At 46.6% G+C, this 21,980-nt stretch overlaps 3 protein-coding genes across 3 annotated transcripts; 1 reads left to right on the top strand and 2 right to left on the bottom strand.

Annotated features, from left to right (window-relative positions):
* Nucleotides 1–9,789: 9,789 nt before the first annotated feature.
* On the top strand, nt 9,790–11,011 carry LHYA1_G003510 (uncharacterized protein; the record flags this gene model as incomplete). The annotated part of the gene is made up of 5 exons (XM_031148479.1): nt 9,790–9,820; nt 9,999–10,148; nt 10,211–10,367; nt 10,431–10,641; nt 10,796–11,011. 5 exons carry the CDS (start codon nt 9,790–9,792, stop codon nt 11,009–11,011), a joined length of 765 nt encoding a protein of 254 aa, XP_031006761.1.
* A 2,276-nt stretch (nt 11,012–13,287) lies between these two features.
* On the bottom strand, nt 13,288–15,483 carry LHYA1_G003509 (uncharacterized protein; the record flags this gene model as incomplete). Its single annotated transcript, XM_031148478.1, has 1 exon — nt 13,288–15,483. One exon carries the CDS (start codon nt 15,481–15,483, stop codon nt 13,288–13,290), a length of 2,196 nt encoding a protein of 731 aa, XP_031006730.1.
* A 4,960-nt stretch (nt 15,484–20,443) lies between these two features.
* YDR306C (F-box protein) lies at nt 20,444–21,811 on the bottom strand (the record flags this gene model as incomplete). The annotated part of the gene is made up of 2 exons (XM_031148477.1): nt 20,444–21,304; nt 21,401–21,811. The coding sequence occupies 2 exons, from the start codon at nt 21,809–21,811 to the stop codon at nt 20,444–20,446; spliced, it is 1,272 nt and encodes a 423-aa protein (XP_031006729.1).
* Between the last annotated feature and the right edge of the window lie 169 nt (nt 21,812–21,980).

The following is a 21,980-nucleotide window of genomic DNA, read 5'->3' as shown; positions in this document are numbered from 1 at the left end:
GCCATTGTTACTGGAAGCGCCAGCAGGATTTTGCTCACCTATGTTTCCAGAAGAACCAGAACTACAGATGGTGGTATTGGTAAGGATGGCATGACCTGAAGTTGATTTGGAGTTCTGCGAAGATGTTTGACCTTGGTCATAGCTGCAAGCTGTATCACGGCGTTCACTCCCGATACCTTTCAGCGCCGATCTATCGACGGGCGTGGTAGCCCAGTTGTTTTTGTCGAGAGTCTTGTCGCGGTTAAAATCTACCAGCGTGCCTAAATCAAAGGGTTCACTCTTGAAGTACGGGATGGGATCTTCTACGTCCAATTTGTCGTACAATTTGAACCGAGGGTCAGCTTTACACATTAGATCGTTATCATTGTTGTACTGGTCCACCCGGGCCTGGTTTGCCAGGACTGAGGGCAGGTGCATGCCGATAGCTTGAGTATGAAGCCCGTTACTGTCGTTCCCGTCAATCCAGTTACATCGAGGCTGGTAGACACCGCCGCTAGGATCCGCGCTAAAGGTCGTGTTGCCATACCCCCAAAGCGCGCCACATTGGAAGCCAAAATCCCCATTCCATGCATATTGAACTCCTGAGGTAGGGAGAGTCACTGTGACGTAAGAGATATAGAGCGCATCATTGCCTCCCGTTACAATAGAGATGTACTCTGCCTAGTTGACGGATCAGTATGTGCATTCAAGAAATAATTTGATAGCCCCAAGAGACGAGCTCTTAAATAGTCTCCCAAAGAGCTCGGCTCCTAAATCATTCTGAAAACAACAGCAAAGTCTGACGTACCTGAGCAGCCGAATTGTCCTGGAGCTCCAGATGGCCGACATCAATCTGGAAGTCTTTGCCCTTGTCGATAATATTACCACTAGATTTTTTAATCCCGATTGTCTTTCCTTGGAAGTCAAAGAGATGGATTCCCGGGATGTTTCCATCGTTGTCGCTGTTAGATCCAGCGCCAATTTTGATGCTGGTGGTTTCGTCCGCTGGCGGAGGGGGAAATATTGCTGTCTTCACAGTCTGAAACGAGAGGGCAGCGGTTACGACGAGAACAATAGCGTTGGCGGCCATCTCGAGAAGTTGAACGTCGTGAGAAAGAGGAAGTGAAGTCAATTTCGGAAAGGATAGTGAATTTTAATAAAGATGAAAAGAGGGCGGAGAAGATCTGTATAAGTAAAAGTCATAGAAAGAAAATGGAAAGTCCAAAAAAGAGTTATAGGTAAAAGGAAGTTAGAATATAAGAGTGTTGTGTTATAGAGAGAATAATATGAGCTTTGAAGTGGGAGATGTTTACTAATATAGCGATAGATTAATGCCACGGAGTCCAACTCTTAGTATATTCCTTTCCATACTACAAGTCATATGCTGAAGCTTAGAATAACACTTTGCAACAAAAATAATACTGAAGCATGAACATTTATTTTGAGATGTTGGAAGAGGCAAAGCAGCGGTATCTGATATCCATAGCACACAGCTGATTGAAACAAACAAATCATCTGGCCAGGGGAAGGATGACCGAAACATCCTAAGAATAAGACTAGATTGCTTCCGGTCTATTTTGAATATCAGGAAGAAGAATTGAATGTTTATGCAGGCAGATCTTGTTGGTTACTCTCGGCTATTGTCTTGGCTAACTTGGGATCGGAATGTTTGATATATTGTTTATGTAGTTGCTTAGCAAGAATCAAGCTTTGTTGGGCGGCTTAGCGACCTGTCAGCCTAGTGATGTTGTTTACGGCGGTTGTTGGTGGCTTATAATTAGGATTGGTTATGGGTTACGAGGCGACGAGGTCTACGTTTTTGGTCGCTTAGAAGTGTTGGTTGGTTACAGGGGGTTGAATTCGAGGGATATTGACGAAGTTTGGTGTTAGTTGTCACTACCTAAATACCTCCGCATCTATTCACGCTGTCACACAGGATAGAAAGTAGGATCTGGCCGCAACTACTGTCTGAAACGCCACATCTAACCGCTTGGAATTGTCAGATGCGTACGGTCTTGGTCAGACTAGAAAGGATTCAACCACCTAGCGTGTGTTAATAGTTCCAAGATAGAACGGCAAAGTGTCAACCCGTCGATACAGCCTACAGGACAGCCCGATAATAGAACCAGAAGGATTCATGTATGTCATGAGAAATGATATCAAAGCTATTTTAACCATCAGATAAATTACCTAAAAGTAGTAGGTCTTTGGAAAGAAAAATATATAAAACCTCAAATGGTTCTTTTCGTAGAAGATATCCAGATCATTACCACAACAAGAATTTCCATTCTGCTCTTCAAACGCCCTATCTATTTTATCTCGCCATTTCATAAACTATCATATCAACCATCACTCCACCTTGAACTCTCTTTCTGTTTTCTGAAATGAAGTTTCTCTCTGGTAAAAGCACTCTGCTTGTTGCAGCCATTCTCGTCACGCAACATCTGTCATGTGGCTTTCCACTCAGAAAAGACTTGACAGCAGCGCCAAAAGCATTGGAAGACCTAATTCGCCGAGCTCCTCCAATTATACGTCCCGAACCTGAGCCCGTGACGGGTCCTACAAAGGGAGCTCCAGGCTCGGCACCACCCGAAAGTAACCCGGCAGGTTCGGCCGATCCACCACCACGCTTCGGCAGTAATCCTGCACCAGAAGCTGCCCCTCCCGCGGCACCGGCTCCGAAAGTAGCAACTCTGGGAACAGAAGATGAACTAGTTGCAGCGGGCTTGAAACAAGGCACCCCACAACGAGAGGCATTTGATCGCTTCGCAAATTGGTTTAACATCCTCAAAGCTACACAAACAGAAACGCCGTGGATCTTTTACACTAAGCTGGACTCAGATGCCACTGAACCAGGCGGCGCTGAGCTCGTGCTCAAGTTCCAAGACGGTTTCAAAGCGGGAAAATTTCGCCAAGATGGGGACGCTCCTGTTCAACCTACCGATAATATCCAGCAGATGGGTCAGGTAATGAACCCATCAGACTTGCCCACCCAAGTAGGCCCGGTACCTGCCGGAAAACCCCTTTGGTATGATATGGTTGCATCTTACGGTTCTGCGCGACTCGCAGCTGTCCGCGGTGGTAATGCCCGCATTTTGATGCCAAAGGACGCTGCAGATACTCCCGATAATAGATTCTGGACGGATTTTGAAGCTTACGAGCTTACAAAGCCCGGTTCAAATGTCCAGTCCATCTGGAGATATAACTCGGCCAACTTTGACGAAGCGCCTAGTCAGATGGTATGCATGTTCCCCGAGCATTTAATTCCCTATTTTTGGTAGATTTGGGAGTATATTATAGTGTCTTGGGAGTTCCGAGTCACTAGAATTAACGACATCTAGAATGCTTCCGAACCCTCTCAAAATCTCAAAATCTCTTCTTGTTTAGGCAATGCTAACTTCGCGAACGTGTAGTGGAAGCAGGGCATGCCTACTATCGGAAAGCCTGCTAATTTTAATAAAGCACCCTTGGAGGCAGAAAACGATTTGATCGATATGGGGGAGAAGTAGATGTGGGCTTGCTGTTTGCTTCGCATGTTTATCCTTTTTTTTTTTTTTTTTGGTTTGCGTATCTGGGTCATATATTATTGTTTCGGGTTTTTTGCTTTTGAATGTCAGCTAGGTTGGGTTTCGTGGCGAGTTGGAGGAGTTGGTGTTGGTATCACAAGGTGTGTGCACTAGTGCTGGCCTAGATGTCGTTTTGTGGTTGCATTTCTAGCTGTGGAAGACGTTCTAGCTAAGGTTGCGGCGATGAGGTGAAAGGCCTCATCGCTGCTTAGTCATCAGGACTAAGGTCACGTGTCGCACGTGACAGGTATCCCAACAGTTGGAGTTTCGTGGCAGTTTTCGGCTTACGTTAGTTGGTTTCAAGTTAGGTGGGTGCGTGCGGGCTCCTCCCTTATATTTGATAAATAAAAGCCTATATCCGCAAAATCCCTTCTCCATCTTACTACTATTGTATGTTTGTAAGCGGAGCTACAACCTCTCTAGTTTCGAAATGGCTGCCATTACGGTCACCAACTTTGATGAAATTGCTATCCGCGCACCTCGCCCCGGGTTTTTCCTGGGAGATTGCGTACATAAGGGGGGAGAATCGCCAGAAGAAACCATAAATCCAATTGTTAGGCACTATGCGTTGAGCCAGGTGGGGGACATTCCGCCGCCGCCGCCCCGGTTGTTTCCTCTAGGCCGCCTAACACTGCTTCCAGTTGAGATACTATCCGACATAATATTACACCTTGATGTTTTGAGCGTGCTCAACCTTCGGAACGTCAACCAGCGGGCGACTGCCGTTGTATCATCGTTACAGGAATTTAATTTCGTCGTCTCCTTCCCCAAGGCCATGAGCGCGGTCATTAATATGAAGTGCCGGTTTTTTTCACTGAGACAACTTGCCGCAAGTCTATACGACACAAGATGTAGCAGATGTGAAAAGCACTTTGGCGAGCTCTTGTATCTCATCACCGCCGACCGAATATGCTGGCCTTGCTGGAGGCGCTACCGGGATTTCATACCGAAAACTTCAAGAAAGGACACGCAGTTCGAGATAACAACTGATATCCTCAAACGCATCCCGCATATTGCTGCAGTGCTCGGCAAGTATGGGGAGATGGGCCCAGGTTCTTACGCTACTATAAACACTCCTGGACGCATTTTTGATAGACGAGCCGCCGTTGCTGAGTTAGACAGAATGAATGCAATGAATGCAATGCAAGAGGAATGCCAAAACCTCGCTGATCCAGACCCAGAGCCAGAGCGTGTGAGACGGCGGGCACCGGAGTCAGCCGTCGCCGCCAATTATTTGGGCAATTGGTTTCAGAAGCCCATGAACAATCGGTACATAGCCTTCCTTCGGGCGCCGTATTTTGACCGTGAGCTACAAGAGTTTGTAGGCGGATACTTTTGTCGTGCCTGCATCGGTTGCAAGAGATTTTCTGACGAGACTCGTTCTGCTCGTCGCTTGAAGTTCCCCGAGTCTATTTGGCACGAACCTTGGTGTCGATATACTAGGGATGGCTTCTGGGAACACGTCCAGAAGTATGGGCCAATACTGAAAAGAGAGATTGACGGAATCTTTGTGCATGATTCGCCGCAGCGAGAAACACAGACCCCAGATGATGTACAATGGGAAATGTACAGGCATGAAGATGAAATATTGGCCGAGGAATTGGACGTCCCTGACGACCATCCAATTCCATTTTTGTACAATGGCACACCAGTACCCCATAATTGCCAGTAGCGAAAGATGGACGAAAGAGAAGAAGCGTTAGGGACTGGGTTGATGGTCAGTAAGACCTCAAAGCCAGAGATATCGTGGAACATACTTGCATGCATTGGGTCAATTTTGACGGGTGGTCGGAAATGCTTGCACATCAACTGGCAACGTGAACAACATCTTTGCTGTGAAGGCGGAAGATGACACAAATTAGCGGCGGCTGACGCCTCCAGATCAAAGATTCCGTGATGGTGTTCAGCAAACGTAGCGGGGTCATTGTAACTAAGAAAGTCCCACTCATCGGGACTGAGCTGTTTGTAGCGCGGAAAGACGCTCAGGAATTTGTCGCAGAACTTAGAAGAGTGCGCCCCTCTTTAGGGCACGATCAACTAGGGAGAACCAGGCTTGTTTCCGATGAATATGTTGGTCTTCGGGTCTTGAGACATTGTTGGGTATGTGAATGAATTGTCTGTGGCGGTTGGTATGGTTTGCAGTTCAGCAATGTTGGTGATGGAAGGTGAGGTTCAGGTGTCAGGTGAGGAAGCAATGAGGCTGAGTTCACCCATGCATGGCATTAGGGGTTCGCATTGGACGAAATTTGAGCTGGCATGTGCAACCAAATAGCTGTGTTATTTTATAATCTTACATTTTCGTTCTAATCTCTGTTTGTACTTGCAACTCTTTTCATTTGCCATGCAAAGGTCGGCGAGTCTGAAGCAAAGGGTGGCTGAGTGACATTGATGGGCTGGTGTGCTCAGCTACATTACATAATGAAACTACGAAAATCAAGGGGATATTTGCCATTCTAGTCTTAATCGTCGGCTAACGAGAGACTGAAACTGTCCGAACCCGAACTACTTCCCCCGCCGGCCCTCGCTGCCGAGACGAGCCTGTATATTGCTTGAAAGACTATAATCAGGACAACCAGCAAAACGATGACAATCGTGATTGCAGCTCGAATGCCAGGGGCAACAGGCCTAGTCCAAATTATAGCAAGTGGCACCACGGCAATAGCGAGAGCGCAAAGAATTACGAAAAGGACAGCGAGCTTCGAGAGATGGAAGTGCTTGAACCTCTTCTTAAATAGCCTCGGAAGTGCACTACGGGACTCGGGGTCCGCATGCCTCCAATACGGGACTACAAATAAACCAATGACACAAACGAGAGAACGACAATCGTAATCATTATCTTGATTCCGTGGTCTATTTTTCGCGTCCAAAGCACCGCAATTGGAGCACCGGCAAGAACAGATATGATGAGTAGCATGTTGATGACAAACTCCGTCGAGTCCCAAAATTCTGCTAGCATCTTTGGGATAGTCTTCGTGAGCCATGCCCAAGCATGACTGATGCCTACTCGGGCTGCACTGTTGACTTCATAGCTTGCCCAACCGAGGAATACGGAGGCAGGAACGTTGCCTCTTTGTACCGGTCGTCGTTTGCTGTCAGCGTAGACTCTAATACTCGCTTGGTAGGCTTGTATCAGGTTACGTAGCCACGTGCTCCGGATGACGAGTCTAACGAGGTAGGCTGCTGCAACGAATCCGAGACCAATAACAACGAATATCCAGAGAGGCGCACGGTTTTCGAACTGCTCGATCTGCATGCCAAATAATGTAGCGGCAAAACTTAGTGGGATGAAGAAGAATGCAAGTTCAGTTAGCTTTGTTACGGCTTGGGCTTCGGCGATAGATCGCCGACTATCAAGCAAGGCCATATTTGAGGTCAATGATGATGAAGCTGTTTGGAGCCTTCGCATCATATTATCAATTTGTTCGCAGAGGTTTTCCAGTTCCATCGGGATTGTATTCCCTTCGGTATGCTCCAAGACTGTTTTAGGATTATCTGCTATCGGATTGGGATCTGGAGGATCTAGAATTTGAAGAAAAGAGAGGAATTGAGTAACAGATCGTTTGAGTTCAGGTAGTTCAAGTTGCGCTCGGGTTATCAATTGGCGCCATATAGCGAGCCTGTCTTCTATCTTTATGTCGTCCAAAATCTCAACGTTGATTCCGTCGAGGGCATTGTGTAATAGCTTTAGGAGATTGGTTGAATCTCGCTGAACTATTTGGAACAGTGGGCTCACAACGCCTGAAAATCCAATACCGTCGTTTGGATTTCCCGTATAGGTAAGCCGTTGCCAAAAGTCCACCGTAGTGGATCTTGTGTCAGATAATTGTTGTCTTAGAATATCCATGCCGTCCGGAGAGCGAAAAGCATCGTCATAATCGACACTCACGTGGGCTCTATGGGCAGTCTGCTCGAATATTGTTCGTGACCTGATTGCTTTGAATTCTGTGGTCCGGGTATATTCGTACCTCCCCGCTAACTCATCTTCGGAGGCGTCTTCTTCGGGTTCTTCCCTGCCTGTAATGAGCTGAAATATGCGTTGTACCCAGGTAACTTGTGGCTTACGTATGAGCTCATGCTTCTGCATATGATCAGCTAACCTATCCAGTGCTTCCACATCAGCCATATTATGTAGACGCTGCCTGTTGGCATAGCTGCCGGCATCCCAATCATCCGACAAGCTGCGGCTCCCACTGCTTTCGGAAGGAAGACGTCTTGCTGCTACAACGTCCCGCTCGATTCCTTGACCTAGTGTTGGCAAAGGATCTAGAACTAGGACCACTGCATAGGTGAGTAAAAATGACAACTGGGAAGTTGTTGAACATACCAATTCGACAGTCTCTATCCGGGAGCTTTTGACTCCAGATAGATGCCCTTTCTTCCCACCCGCAGACCCTCTTCATACGCGGCGTTATCCTCGAGTCCGTCCAGAATTCCCACTCGGACCGAAATATGTTAGTCTCCGTTTGGTAAATGCTCATGTGTCTCGACGTATCCGAAGTATACTCCAAACGGCTAATAGATGGATCTAAAAGCTCTCTTAAATCATTCTCCGAAATGGAACAATGGGAAGCCGGAATACGGGCCGGTGCCATCGCATCGAAACATAAGACTTCTTCAAGCCGAAGGTGGTCCATGCATGAGCAGGCTGATCGTTGTAATGTAGGCCCTCGTACCCGGAGTTAATCAAGTGCTCTTCAAAGAACTCGGGACTAACTCCAAACCGCCTTCCTAAGCAGCTGATGGTGCGTGGAGAGAGATTTTCCACAACAATTAGGCGTTGTCTAACATTATCTGGAATGTTGCCAAGAATTCTCAGAACGTGGTTTTCGTCCTGCGTGTCCGGGCGGTTGACAATGACTGGTGATCCGGGTGTCCGCCAATAATCCAGGTAGCTGATATTCAGAGTGTCGTGACGAGAAATCGCATTGATGTGTCCGTCTTTTAAATGCTTTAGGAAACTAGAAGCCCTCGTAACCATATGCTCATATTCATATAAAGGCAAAGGTGGCTTCGGAGGTAGTGCATGCGTAACTTGTTGTTGCCGAGGTTGGTGTTGCTCCTTCAGTGGTTCCTGTCGCTGCGTATCTCTGGTCTTTTCTAACGATTGAGGTCTTGATTCGGGAAGTGCGATAGAGGAAGGCAAGGCCTCTGAGGGTATAGGAGGAATGCCTTTTTCGGTAATGATTTCAAGGGATGACTTGGCCTTGGCACCAACAGAAATCTGTGGTGTTGGCTCAACACGAATACTAGACGGAGATTCCGGTCTCGATTCCGGAAGCGGAATTTGAGCCTCCTGCCCACCAGCAAGAGGCCCGTTGACCGCATGCCGTAGTATTGCATCGAGCGAGGATTCTCTCGGGCGTTTTTTGCGGCGTTTCTTCCCTTTGCCAATCTCAAACGTGCTGGTCCTTTGGGCAGGCTTGATAGAGATTGTTTCGGGAGGGGCAGCATTGCCGCCAGCGTCAGCGTCAGCATCAGCATCCCGCCTACGGTTGGAGATGACAAAGAAGGATTGTCGTCTTTGCGGAGCTGGAGCCCGAAATTCATCTTCCTCTGGCCCGATTCCACTTTCCTCTTGTCGGACACGGTCATTAGATGGCTGGCCATCCGGTCTTTGGCCTGATTGAGAAAGGGTGCTATGGTCTGGCAAAGCCCCAGACATCTCATGACGCTCTGCGCTCGAACTTTGCATCTTGAATTACGTGGCCAAAGCTCACTTCCCCTGGCATTGTTATCCTTAGCTACCGATATCTTCATGTCAGAAGTCAAAGAGTCAAGTACGTACCAATTCCTGAGCCACAAAGTAAATGCCTCAGCGCTTTTGAAAGACAGATTTGGTGTTGAACGCTCCCATGTATGCGGTAGAGGCCTGCGGTATTCTGGTATCGTAGGTTGTACTTCTTAGCATTGTGCTACTTAATTTTGAGTCCAATCCAATCTCCTGGATCGCGTAAATAGAATTAGAAAGCTGAAGATCTTGTGGGGACATGTTGACAGTGCTCAACCAACGAATGAGCCACCAGAGCCGCGCTGTGATAATGTGCAGGGTTTGTACAGGCGTCGCCCCACTGAGCGGGGGACGGACGGCGTTGTGTCCTCAGCCGCAGACTCGACTTCAATCCTTCCAACATTCTCAATCGCTTGAGTGTTTTTCTGTCCATGAGTGTTGCCTTGCTTTCTTGATGAGCAGTGAATATTTATGCTAGAAGTGTAAAGGTAGTCACAATTCTGCGACGCGTCAATCATGGCGGCCCACTTTCAAGTAGGCTGGATGAGTAAGCGTCTTTCCTCCGATTTTGCGGTACGATGCTAACCTAGCTGTTTTGCGCAGGATTAATACCATTTATTGGATACCATCATGTTCTTATGATATTTCTTGCTATAACAATTATTGTTTTGTGTAAGCAATACAATGTGGCACGAGGGAAGGAACCACCAGTTAACTTGTCATAGCCATATTGCTTGCCGGCTGCACTTCCTCCAACAGTCTCACTAATGTGTACCTACTCTCCGTCTCCTACCTAAATACGACTACCTTGACCGCCGACCCTGCGCAAGTCAATTCGAATATTTCAAACACATTTTCCGGTCTTACCGGTGCCGGTATGCGAAACAATACTTCCCTAGAAGTTAGAGCTGGATATATGGGATTGTGCAAAATACAGGAATATGGCTCTGCTCTAGCAGCGCGACTACCCTGGCGAATCTATTGAAGTCTCAAACTGTGGGTGCTAGTCTGTTTGAAGGTAGTGTTGGGGATCCCTTAAATTTAATTTGGATCGCTGGGAAGTTCAAGGAGGAGATAGTTTTTGACGGTTTGGTGTAAGTCGGATCCGGGTCATCTTATGGCGTGTGTCCTACTCCAGGCACTGATCTAAAACCTAGATTTACTGCCGTTCCTCTGGTATTCATAACAATACTTCTCCTAGCAACTTTCCCCGGTTGGCACGAAGAAGGGGATGCTGAGGGCAGCGAGCGAGAAGCCAAACCCTTCCCATCGCGGCCAGTATCACAGCTTGCGTTGGGACTAATTACCTTGGCTTCACTGTTTGCGTTTGTGTCATCATTATGGCAACACATTGTGTTGGTATCGCAGGTTTGATACGTGATCACTTCTCTACTACGTAGTATAGACTTGATTCTATATTTGGTTATTAATGCTTAGCATTCATAATAGTATTGCAAACGCGAAGAGGTTATGCCTCTTCTGCTGACTAAGCTAGATCACATGATGTCACATGACTGTAAAGGTCGGAATTCAACCCATATTCCAACACATTGCAACATCGGCCGCCGCCAGTATGATCCGAAGTCTATCGTACGGAACAGTGAGGGGACATGTTGGCCCAGCGGCTATGGCACTGGGCTGGGTTGGCGTATTCTTCTCAATAGTGGTCACAATTGGGCTGCTGATCATGGTCTTGTCCATCAGAGTCCTAGCTGAGACCTTTGCCGAAGGGAGTTAAAATAGGACAACATCAAATCATGGGCGGGGTGGGCACAAAGTGTCAAGACCTAACCTTTCCACACCTTGAGATATTCTTATCTAAAGTCGTATCGCATTATCGTTACTATACATTCTTTGTCTCGTTCTAATCCGTCTTGTTCATGAATCACTCTAATAAGGATTCCTCTTTCTACTTAGCATAGCCTGCGCACTAGGATAACTCTTGCCATAGTCGATGATGGACTTTCTAGGAGGGAGGTTAGGGCAGTCACAAACCCCCCTCAACGCTGGTACCAAAGTGGTGTCACAATATTTCAAGGTAGTCCCTCTTTCATCGTCATTAAGGTTCTTGCAGTCTGGACATCGAATATGATTTTAGCCGTTTTCTCCGTGATCTGCGCAAAACAAGCCACAGCAGCGTAGGATTTGACCCTCTCGCCAATATTGCTCCCTCGGCTCAATTACATTTGAAGAGCGTTGACATACGTGGCACTCCCAGAGGCGGGGTGTTGGTAGCGATGAGGATTAAATGAGTGGATTGGGGCTTGCAGTGAGCTTGTAATTAGAAGTTTGATAGTGGACAGTATATATACAAGAAAGCTGGCATGACTAGATGCATCATACTAGCGGGATAAGTGACTCGCCATGATGTGGTGCTACATTTTGCCCCGCCCATTCACACAGTATGCTATGCCGGTTGCCATATTACTACCCCTCTTATTCCAGTATCGTGAATTCAACGGCCTGGCGATTGGGTAGAATCCTTCAACCTCGCCGCTTCTCCATATAAGTCTATGGATCCTAGATCCTTTGCTCCCAAGCCGCTAAATAATCTATATTAAAACGTGGTATATATTCCTAAATAAAAATAATTTTGCCACATACGACCATAGACTGAGTAGAATTGGGCTATCTCGACGTTCTACTCTAGCATAAGCCTTGGCTCGGAGTTGTTCTTAGGATTATATACACCGGATTCGAAATAAGGTTACTAGCCTCAGGCATATTTTATGTATTTCGATCCTTATTTAACTCTCATTTAATAGTATTTTTAAAAAAGTAAATAGTATTTGCTAGAATATTAATTAATCTAGAAAGCAAAATACATTTCTACTTCTAGCAGGAAGTAAGAAAGGGAAATTAGGGATATTATTAAGGCTTAGAAAATAAAACTGGCGGGAACTGGTATTTAGGTACAGGCGCGCGCCCCTAAAGTCAGTTACAGTACTCTAACCAAGTTCTGCAATTTTTTTGTCTACCGGCTTCTCTCCTTTAAGTGACTTGACGACCCGAGAAGGCTGATATTGCTTTTTCTAATTTAGAGCTAGGGAATCGGAAATCGGGGCAATATTAATTCTATAGGTAGTTACCGGTCCAAGTATTATGAGAACTTGAAGTTTTCTGCTACACAGAAATGTCGCAATGACACTACATTTGTGCGCCAGAGATGACAAGAAGCATACTAGTAGTCATTCCATAGGGTAAATGTAACATATCGTCAACACCATAAGACTATGCCTTAAAATAGACAACCAGTTACGGCAATGTCCCTAGAGAAGCAAAAGCAGAAGTGTCAACTAGAAAAATGGCTAACATAAACATGCCCTCTACGAATGTGAATTTGCTTTGAATTCCTTGAATCTTGATGGGTTAGTAGTTTGGAAGAGTTCATTCCGAGCTCGACGTCTAAAAAGGTTACAAATAATAAAATAGAGTGGAGGAATAGAATTAGGAAAGCCGGGAATTTAGAAGTCGTTGTTATTCCGGGTTCCTGTTTCCTGTTTTGGGTATTATATAATTAAGAGAATTGGGCTATCTCCTCGGTCTAGGCGTACATTTGCCTCAGATCGACATGCCAAATCCAGTTTCCTCAATACCAAATTCGGAATCTGGTTTCAAATTTCTATTTTTTATCCAAAAGCCAAAGTTCGGATTCGAAATATAACTGGCGACTAGCAGGGGATTCTTTAAAAATATCAAAAATCATAAGATCTAGAACAAAGTGAATTTGCTAGGAATGTACAATTTTTGCTTATTGGTGGATGAGCACCTGGACCTCTACTGGTGACGGTCCTAACCAGTCTTAGGAAGCGGCGGCAAGGTATACATGTAGCGGCCGGTGATACGAAGCCCCTATATAAAAAGAAATCCCCTATTTCATATTTCGAATACTATAATTTTATTTAGAAGACTTTGGATTTACGCTACTGATTCGTTAAATACAAGTAAACGGATCCCCTTGCTATGATAGTAGATCCTGGGTACAAACCAATGACAACTATTTCCTATCCTTATTTAGAGAATAAGAGAGTGGACATCGGCATTCCTGCATAGATTAAGACTACACTGTAGACAAGAATTTCTACGCATGACTGATGAACCTTGGCAAGCAATTGCAAAGCACCGAAGATCATCGGCGCCATCTACAGGAACAACGCTGACTTGGGAGGCTGCATCCGAAGCTTCTTCGTCTTGATACCAAGGAGAAGTATACGAAGAAAATCGATCCGCATCTGTAAGTTGAGCTTGAAGATTGTGAGGACATCTTTCAAGCAAAAGCGTATCCCTCAAATACAGTAGTATTAACAACGGGTCAGTTTCAACTCTAAAAGAGGTATCAGAGCTGGAACACATCATTAGCTTGATGCAAAGCTCCTTATTTTCTTTAATACTTATCTTCCAAGACAACATGAACTCTTTAAAGAGATTCAATGGTCGGAAAACTTTCGGGTAAGCGGGTAGATTGGAGTGAGGATATTCAGCATTTTCACCATCAACTGATGACACGACGCTGTAGATTTCGTTTTGATATCTCAGTAATCCTGGCAAACAGTAAAGCTTCAAGTACCCCTGTTTTTCAACGTAGAATGTGTCGAGTACGACAGGGTATATCACCTGACCCTTCCCTGAGGTCAGTAGCAAGCCCGGAGCCTCGTCGTCAAACACATGTCCAACCATACTTCTAGCCCAATCGATAAGGTCCATATCGTCAAATTTTTGGGAATTGCCAGACTTGATGACTTGAGCAAAGTTGTTGTCCAGCGCAGGAAGGCCTTGCTGTCTGTCCAGTGAGAGTCTGACTAGTACCGGTGTCGAAGACTCGAAAAGCGATAGGACAAATATTTCCGCGATTATAAATCCTATCGACCGAAAGAAGCTTTTTTTGTAACAAAAGCCCTTGTTTGACACTGGTTCAGCGTATCTTTGTGTAGACTCGCAACATTCTTCACAATAACACTTCTCCATCAATGACTCAAGATGACGAGAAACCAGTGGCAGGTCGGCGATAAGCATGCCCTGTTGCAGGGTGATGAAGTGTACTGGTCCATCCAAAGCTAAAGCTTTTGCATATACTTGGGCTATAATGTTCATATTTGGAAGTGGACTAAGGTAGCAGGTGTTCACAGAGTTGTCGATGGAGCCGAGCAGATGTTCGGAAGTCGTAGTTTGGCCAAGACGTGTGAACCTCCCACACCTCATTGCTGACAGGACTTGAGGAATGGCGTGCTCAAGGGTCTGGCGAAGCAGTCTGAACATTGTATCTCCCGTGAAACCAAGTTGTTGGAATAGCCACGGGTAGTATGTATCAACGGTAACCATTCCGCTCATTGGGTGCCGAGAAGCCGGTCCGAGGAGTTTGGTTATATCCTCAAGTTGGTGATGGACGACAAGTTCGAGTGGCTTGCTTAAATCATTCGAGACAATAAACCTAATCCGAGACTGTGGTTGTTCAAGGACCGCACCTGCTATTCCATCCATGTACACGGATGGGGGAACATCTAGACACCACTGTGCAAAGGCCAAGATCCAGGGTGCGGATTCACGGACTTTTATCGTCGCCCCAATTACCGTCGAGGATCCCATTCGTGCAACTTGACGAAAAGCGCCAACGAGGTCAGCTATTGTCTCTGGAGAAGGCACTAACAGGGCATTTTCCGTCAGATTTTTTCGAACTGCTTCTGAAGAAATGGAAGGCAAAATCTCCCTTTGGAGTATGATTTGCCAACCCACGACGGAGTCAGTAAAGCCACAACGGTAACATCTGGTCTCGAGGCTCCCTAGCAGATCGTTCAACTGCCTTACTGTCGGCAATAATGTCAAGTCAGTTGCCGAACTTCTCAGCATGATATCGAGAGCCTTTGCGCTGTTGAAGGAGCCGACCGTTGTAACAATAGCAGCCGTTAATCCTAGAAAGCGGATTCCTGCCAAACTATTGCTAAGTTGCGTTGCGCAATCGCCCGTGGAAAAGCCTACGAGTCCTTTCAAGAATCTAACTGGAGCTGGATCCGGTGTTGGAACGAGGGTGTATACGACCTTGGAATTTGTTTCGTTACTCATAGCGATGGTGTTACCAAATCGCTCACAAGAAAGCAGAGCGAGGACTTGGACGTTTTCACTTGTCGCCGCAGCCATGACGCCTCTCAAGACGGAAAATACCGATTGCGAGGTGTCATTAAGGCTCCATTGGACTTGAACAGGCGGTGTTGACATTTCGGGCTTTTTGCTCTGGTCTCGATGATAGCTAAGGGGCCTGTGTGATGAGTTCACAGAAGCGTGGAAAGGAGATAAGACTTGTAAGTAGACGAGGAGCACCGGAAAAGGTTGCCTAAAGTTCACATGCCACTTTCTGCGCACTTGCTCTGGATGCCCAACTGTTGGTATCACAGGGTGATACTGCATGCAGTAGTGGCTGCGGTAACTTGGTAAGTGGTGTAGGAGTCCAATTACGCTAGACCGAATTGGGATATTCACATTGCTCCCAACTGAAGCTTGAATGCCGCCGAATCTAGCTTAGCGCCCGGGAAACCTCTTTAACTTTAATTTTATACGAATAATATTTCAAATAACATAATTACAATCACATACGACCATAGACTGAGGAGAATTGGGCATCCCGTCCGCTCTGCCATACACAAGCCTCAGATCGGCAGATTAGTAGTTGGGTGGGTGACCACCAGCGAATACCTGCTGTTGTATGTTTTTTGCTTTATTTTTATCGGTTGGGTACTAGGTAGTTTTCAATTTTTTGATAGAGGATTTGAAAGACTTGTAATCAGCTCTAAAAGTTATCTTTTGCACCTTAAGCTTGATTAGTTGTAAACTGCAGTAGCTTTTGAAGTAAGTGCATGTCGCTCAAGTTATACGTCTGCTTCATCTGGTGAGTTGATTATAGCTGCACAAGTCTAGAGATGGAAATCATTCCCGACCAGTCTAGTTTTCCTGATGGTGAGGGTCTGACATTCTCCTCAATTAATGCAGTAGTCCTAAGTTCAATGGCTAATAGTTCATCTATCTTCGTTTGCTGCCCACGTTCTATTGTTTGTGACATTGAAAATCATCTAATATGTATAACATCAAGATCCACTATTAATAAAGTTTGTCCAGGCTGAACTTCACTCAGATTGCTTTTGGTTTAGAGCTTGGTTTAGGACAGAGCTACTATGCATAAGTCAATTCCGCCTCTTATTTTCGTTCGCCTCTATCAAGCTTCAGTAAATCAGGATTTGGCAATTGCCTGGGTTTGGTCTACTTTGGTTTGTGACAAACCTCATCTAAATTTATCTCCTGGACCAATGATATCGGGGTAACAGAAACTCCGCGGTTACACGTTGTGCAGGAGGCGTTGGACTTAGCTGGGAAAGACGACCCTGAACTCCAGGACTACGTCAACGACATCAAATCTGTCTTGTGTGGCTCGGGCTATATGAAACCCAGGGAGAATAAACTTGTCACAAAATCAACAGAATCAGAACCTCACGAGCAAATTCAGCCTGATGTGGAAGATCCCATTGCTGGAATGATCGAAAACAGCAAAAGGCCGGCAAAAATTGCCAGAAACAAGGTTGAAAGGTTTAGTCCGGAGAATTGGACGCATATGGACTACACAAGAGAGTTTGCCCCGTACACTGACCAGGTCCCCGGGAAGTTGTCTTGGAAGCCCTTGAAAGAGCTTAAAGGATGGACATGTTGCGCGGAAGAAAGATTGTCTTGAACACTACATTGCATGAAGGATCAGGGAAATAATAGGTGAGGAAAGGTTTGGGGTTTCATAAGTACTCGAATAGCCAAAGTAGGATATGTACGAACCAGTGAAACGATTTCAGTACACATCATGGCCTCCTTCGATATGTGTCCAACAAAGCGCTGCTACTATGTAGTTGTAATGCATATGTTCGTTGGCGGATTCGTCCGCGAAGTGAGTTTGATTGAAGTGGAAAGTGAGTGCTTTCAGACTTAGCTCCTATGAACTTTCCTTGGGCTTCTTTAACTATCGCCGAAGAGGGATTGAATGGGACTTGGGAACTTGCATCTCTCAATGTGGTTCCATTGTTCGCAGCCTGTAACAAGTCAGTGATACTTGATCAAGAGAGCAGGGGAGGGCAAGGAACGGTGGCATTGCTTCTCTCCCTCCCAACATTCCCCAAAATGAAACCGCAAGCAATTGGTGCATGCGATAGGCATCTGAAGGCATCAGGATTAGTTCTGTTCTCTCGCGTCGTGTTTGTCTGTTGCGGTTTTTACGTGGTGCATCCTCACCTTTGCGGTAACCTTTACGGTTTCGACCCGTCGACGCCGACTTAACGGTCGTGAGGAAGTTCAAAGTTTGGGCTGATGGTAACTCAATGAGCGCAAGATGAAGCCGCAGAGAGTCCTCAGCTTTAATTCTGTTGGTGACTGCGCTGTTAGTACAAGCTACCGCCAAATCTCTGGTGCATTCGTGAAGAGCTAAAGACAGTGATGGAAGTCAGAAGGCTGACGCAACGAAGATGTCTCCGAAGACACCTCCACGCTGATTTGCTTTGTTCACTGTAGCAAGAAGATGATGATGATGATGATGTGTTGTGTGTTGTTAAGGAAGAAGAAGAAAGGAATCCATCTGAGGAAAGGTTGTTGACGTCTTGTCTGGCGGGGAGTGGTGGCAGTTCCCATCTAGGAAGGCACGTGAGCTTTGCCCCTTTCCATGATCCAAGTCAACCTAATTTCACCCAACCACCATCCGAAGTAGGTATCTACCTGTGCATCTATCTTATTCCAACTGCACTACGACACTCTTACTCAATAGAGCACATACAATTCTTCTGTGTAAACATTCTGTGCGCGGTTTTGCACTCGATGAAATACGTTTTACGAGATCTGAGATACAACGAAGAGCATTGCTCCATGACTACTCAGGGCTTCTGAGACATTCATTCCTATATCCCGAAAAAGACGAAAACTGACCTCCCGTCCACACAGACTGCCCCCAAAGGCGCCAAATCAAATGCGTGCGAAATTTCCCCCGAGAGTTGTGCTACTTACTGCCGAGCTCCATCAACCTTCTCTCTCTCGGAATTTGCTGACTCCGCGGATATGTAGACTCCAGGAGAACCTCCACCAGGAACTCGTGATTGGTGTGATATGCATGGATTGGTGAGTTAATTTCTATCTATTACTTCGCAAGCAATGGAAACTACGTGCTCTAGCCATGTCTTGAAATTATCTTGCTTTGTCTCGTTCTGTCATCCTCTAAGGCAATACTAACTTACTCAAAAGCATGCGGACCCGCCATTGAAAGCGAAGATCCTCAATGCGCTCAAGGTTGCTCCTGGAAGCGCGATTTGGGTCAATGGCATATGCATATATCGTGGCTATGAGGCGCACTTCGAACGAGAGGAGGATCCGAGAGTAAGGCCATTCGAACAGCCTCTAGCAAGAAGACGTTCACGATCTCCAGCTCGAGACTTCCAACCACGTGAGAGAGAGAGAGATTTCGTTCACCGCTTCGAAGACGATCATACTCCCCGCGTTCTCCGCATCGACGACTCGATTCCCTAATGCCAGGGCTCCGGAGATATGAGCGGTCCCCAGTCCGATATCGAACGCCCAGCCCACAACGCTATCGATCACCTCCACGTCGGCAGCCAGAAGCTCGGGCCCAACTACCAATTCGCATAACAGGTAGTAACGCTATCACCATCAAGCCTCGAATTGAAAGACAAGAAACCAAAGACCACCCCTAGCCGATCCTTTTAATTTCAAACTACCCCCAAAGCCGGCAGTCTCCAAATATATGCTCCTCGACGGTGTCAACGCGAAGTCCGACAACGCTACAGCTCGACAACCACTTGGACAAATAGCGAATGGTAATTCCACCAACTCTGTCAAGCCATCAAGCAACGGTCCTAACAATGCCATTGGAGACGTCACCAACCGCAAGGTCGCACCCCCAGCGAATCAATCAGATGCCACCGCCAGCCAACAACGCCCTTCTACCTCCGACCCCCAGTCTATCAAGCCAATCACATTGTCTTCACAAGCTGAGCCCAAGGTCGAGGATCCTTGTTTCGTACTTGGTGTTGGTAAAGGTAAGCGATCCCATTCCGTTTCGTTTCTTTGGTTGTGTGGTGTAGTGCCTCTAAGTAGTTGTTTATACCGTTCAATATAAAACATTGTACTAATTGATCGTAGGTGCCCTAAGCACAGAGTATGCTCCCATTGCTTCACATGCTACCAGCAACGATAACGCTTACATACTCTAGGATCAACGATGCATATCAGCAGCGGATGTTTGAGATCGAGCTCGGTAAGTCATCTCGCTTATGTATATGAGCTCTTGACACATCCCACGAGCTCCAGCTTTCTTCTCCTAGAAAACCCAAAAGACATCATACTAATTCATTAAATAGAGAAAATGTCGGATGGACTGTTTGAGCCTGGACAACTTGAAACGGACAGCGTCTGGGATGATAGCATTCGTATCCTGAAGGCGGCGAAGAAGCAGCTGATTGGGTATTGAATACCAGGGCCGATGAACCCTTGAAACCATACGGAACTACATACTGGCTAAGTCGGAGATGAAGGGAGGCGCGGAAGGGAGATATGACATTGCTTTTGTAAGATGATATGGCTTATAACGACGAGTACAGAGATGGGGCAAAGGAACAGAAGACTGTACAGGCAGAGGAAAGGCATTTGGAATGAGATGTCATGGCAAGATTACTGGATTTATACGAAAAGAAGGTCAGGCTGGCTTCGGTTGCTCAGAGAACGGTAAAATAGAAAACGCTTCACTGATCTTCCAGATGCTGCGTCGTGGTTTGTTTTAGTAAAGAATGGTGCCGGGGTGATTGATATTTAGATGCAAGCATTGCCCGTATGCCATTCAATTCTCCATCTTCGGTCACCTTTTTCCATGACCTGCAGACAAGGCACAGCGCCGTATCATACTGGGGCTGTAAAAAGTGGAAAATCAGCTTCATTTCTTCCAGAAGGCTTCAAGAGTCGGGAGATGTTCTTCTCGTCAAACCTCCCCACATTTAGCTAGAGGAGAGAGCCAAAGAGAAGATAAGCACCCACTAAAGTGACGAATACAGCAAATCAATAGATAGTATCCAAGGCCTTGCGCATGGGATAACCTACCTACATAAATACTTGCTTGCATCCACACTCCCATTACACGTACGTCTCTCAATCAATCCCCAACAACACTCCAAACCCCCGTCTTCAACCCCTTCGGATCCTCCATCTCCCGATCCCCAAGCACCTCCTCCAAATCCCTGACATCAGCCCTCAGCTCCTCCGTCGCGTTCCACGCCAACCGCGCACTAACCCTCACACTCCTCAGATCCGGCATGCGGCCCTCCTCAACAGCTTCATACACAGCCGCAGGCTCGACGCCCACATCTGGAGACGCAGTGGGCGAGCAATCCAGGTCCAGGATTTGTAGCTTGGGCGCTGGGTGCAGGAATAGCGAGGAGGTGATGTAGTCGGCGGATATGCGCAAGGCGATGAGGTGCGGGCAGCATTCGAGGAGGGGGTTGAGGGCGCCGATGTGCAGTTGGGACATGGGGTGGCGGATAGTGAGGTGCAGGAGTTGGGGGCCTAGGACGATGAGGGTGCAGAGGAGAGCATCGAGGTGGATTTGCGAACAGTGTTGTATGCTTAAATGTTCCAGACTCTTTCCAATAGTCACTAGATGCGTTGCCAGGAAATGATCGTCTATTCCGCCAGCCAAGTGCAGTGCTTTTAGCTTAGGCGGCCATTCATACGGCACTTCGTCTCGTCCTGAGTCTCCGCGCAGGTCACGGCTGGAAGATCGCGGGAAGAAGAGCGTTTCTAGTTGTTGCAGGTTTTTGAGCGTTTGGAAGAGCAGTTTGTTGGATATTGAGGCTGAGATTAGAGATAGGTCTAGGTGCCGGAGCTGGGAGCATTTGCTGAGGGCTGCGAAGGAGTTAATTCCGAAACTGGCTTGCGGAGCAATGAATTGTTCAATGTTGCCTTTCAGTCGCCCCAGTAGTCGCGCTGTGAGGCTTTTGCTGGCATTGTGTACTAACTGCGCAATGAGTAAGTATGATCTTTTGACATGCTTTGCGAAAAAAATATTCTTGAAACTTGGTAAGAGCTTGCAATTTTATGGAAAGCGACATACCTCTCCCATATCCAGCCTTCTGACCAAAGGCGCAAGAGCAGATTGTCGGATATGGGCGTTCTTGGACGGACAGACCGTCTGGACGAAGGTGTGGAAATTCCCGCCATGCAGATGGGGATGAGAATAGAGAGAGGTTATGCTGGCGGAGTACCAAGAGCGAGATACGAGCGTGCAAGCCCAGAATGTAGACTGTGTCGAGGCATTCATGGGAATGTAGGAAAGGATCTGGGAGAGTATTTCGGTGGGGAGGAGGACCTCGTCGGAGGGTTTGTATCGGACCGCTTGAATCGTGGGAAGTGACCGGGGCGTAGAAGCACTATAATCTCTGGCTTGCTCATTTTGAAGACGTATTGGTATCTTGAGAGGTTGCGACATCTCTACTTCCCAGTTGCTTTGGGCGTCGAGCGCCATGGTGGCGAGGGTGGGGTTGATGCGATTGGTGTTGTATTATATTGGGAGGCTCGAAAGCCGATTCCTCTTCAAGGTACTGAATTCATACTTGCAATAGAAACCTTCTATATCAAGAGACTTGTGAAAATAAATCTGAGTTGTGGATTGTGGTGGAATTAAGGACGAGGCT

This window comes from Lachnellula hyalina, assembly GCF_007821495.1.
Source record: "Lachnellula hyalina strain CBS 185.66 chromosome Unknown contig00039, whole genome shotgun sequence".
NCBI lineage: Eukaryota > Fungi > Ascomycota > Leotiomycetes > Helotiales > Lachnaceae > Lachnellula > Lachnellula hyalina.
Note: the sequence above shows the minus strand (reverse complement) of the source record. Positions and strands in the feature narration are given on the sequence as shown.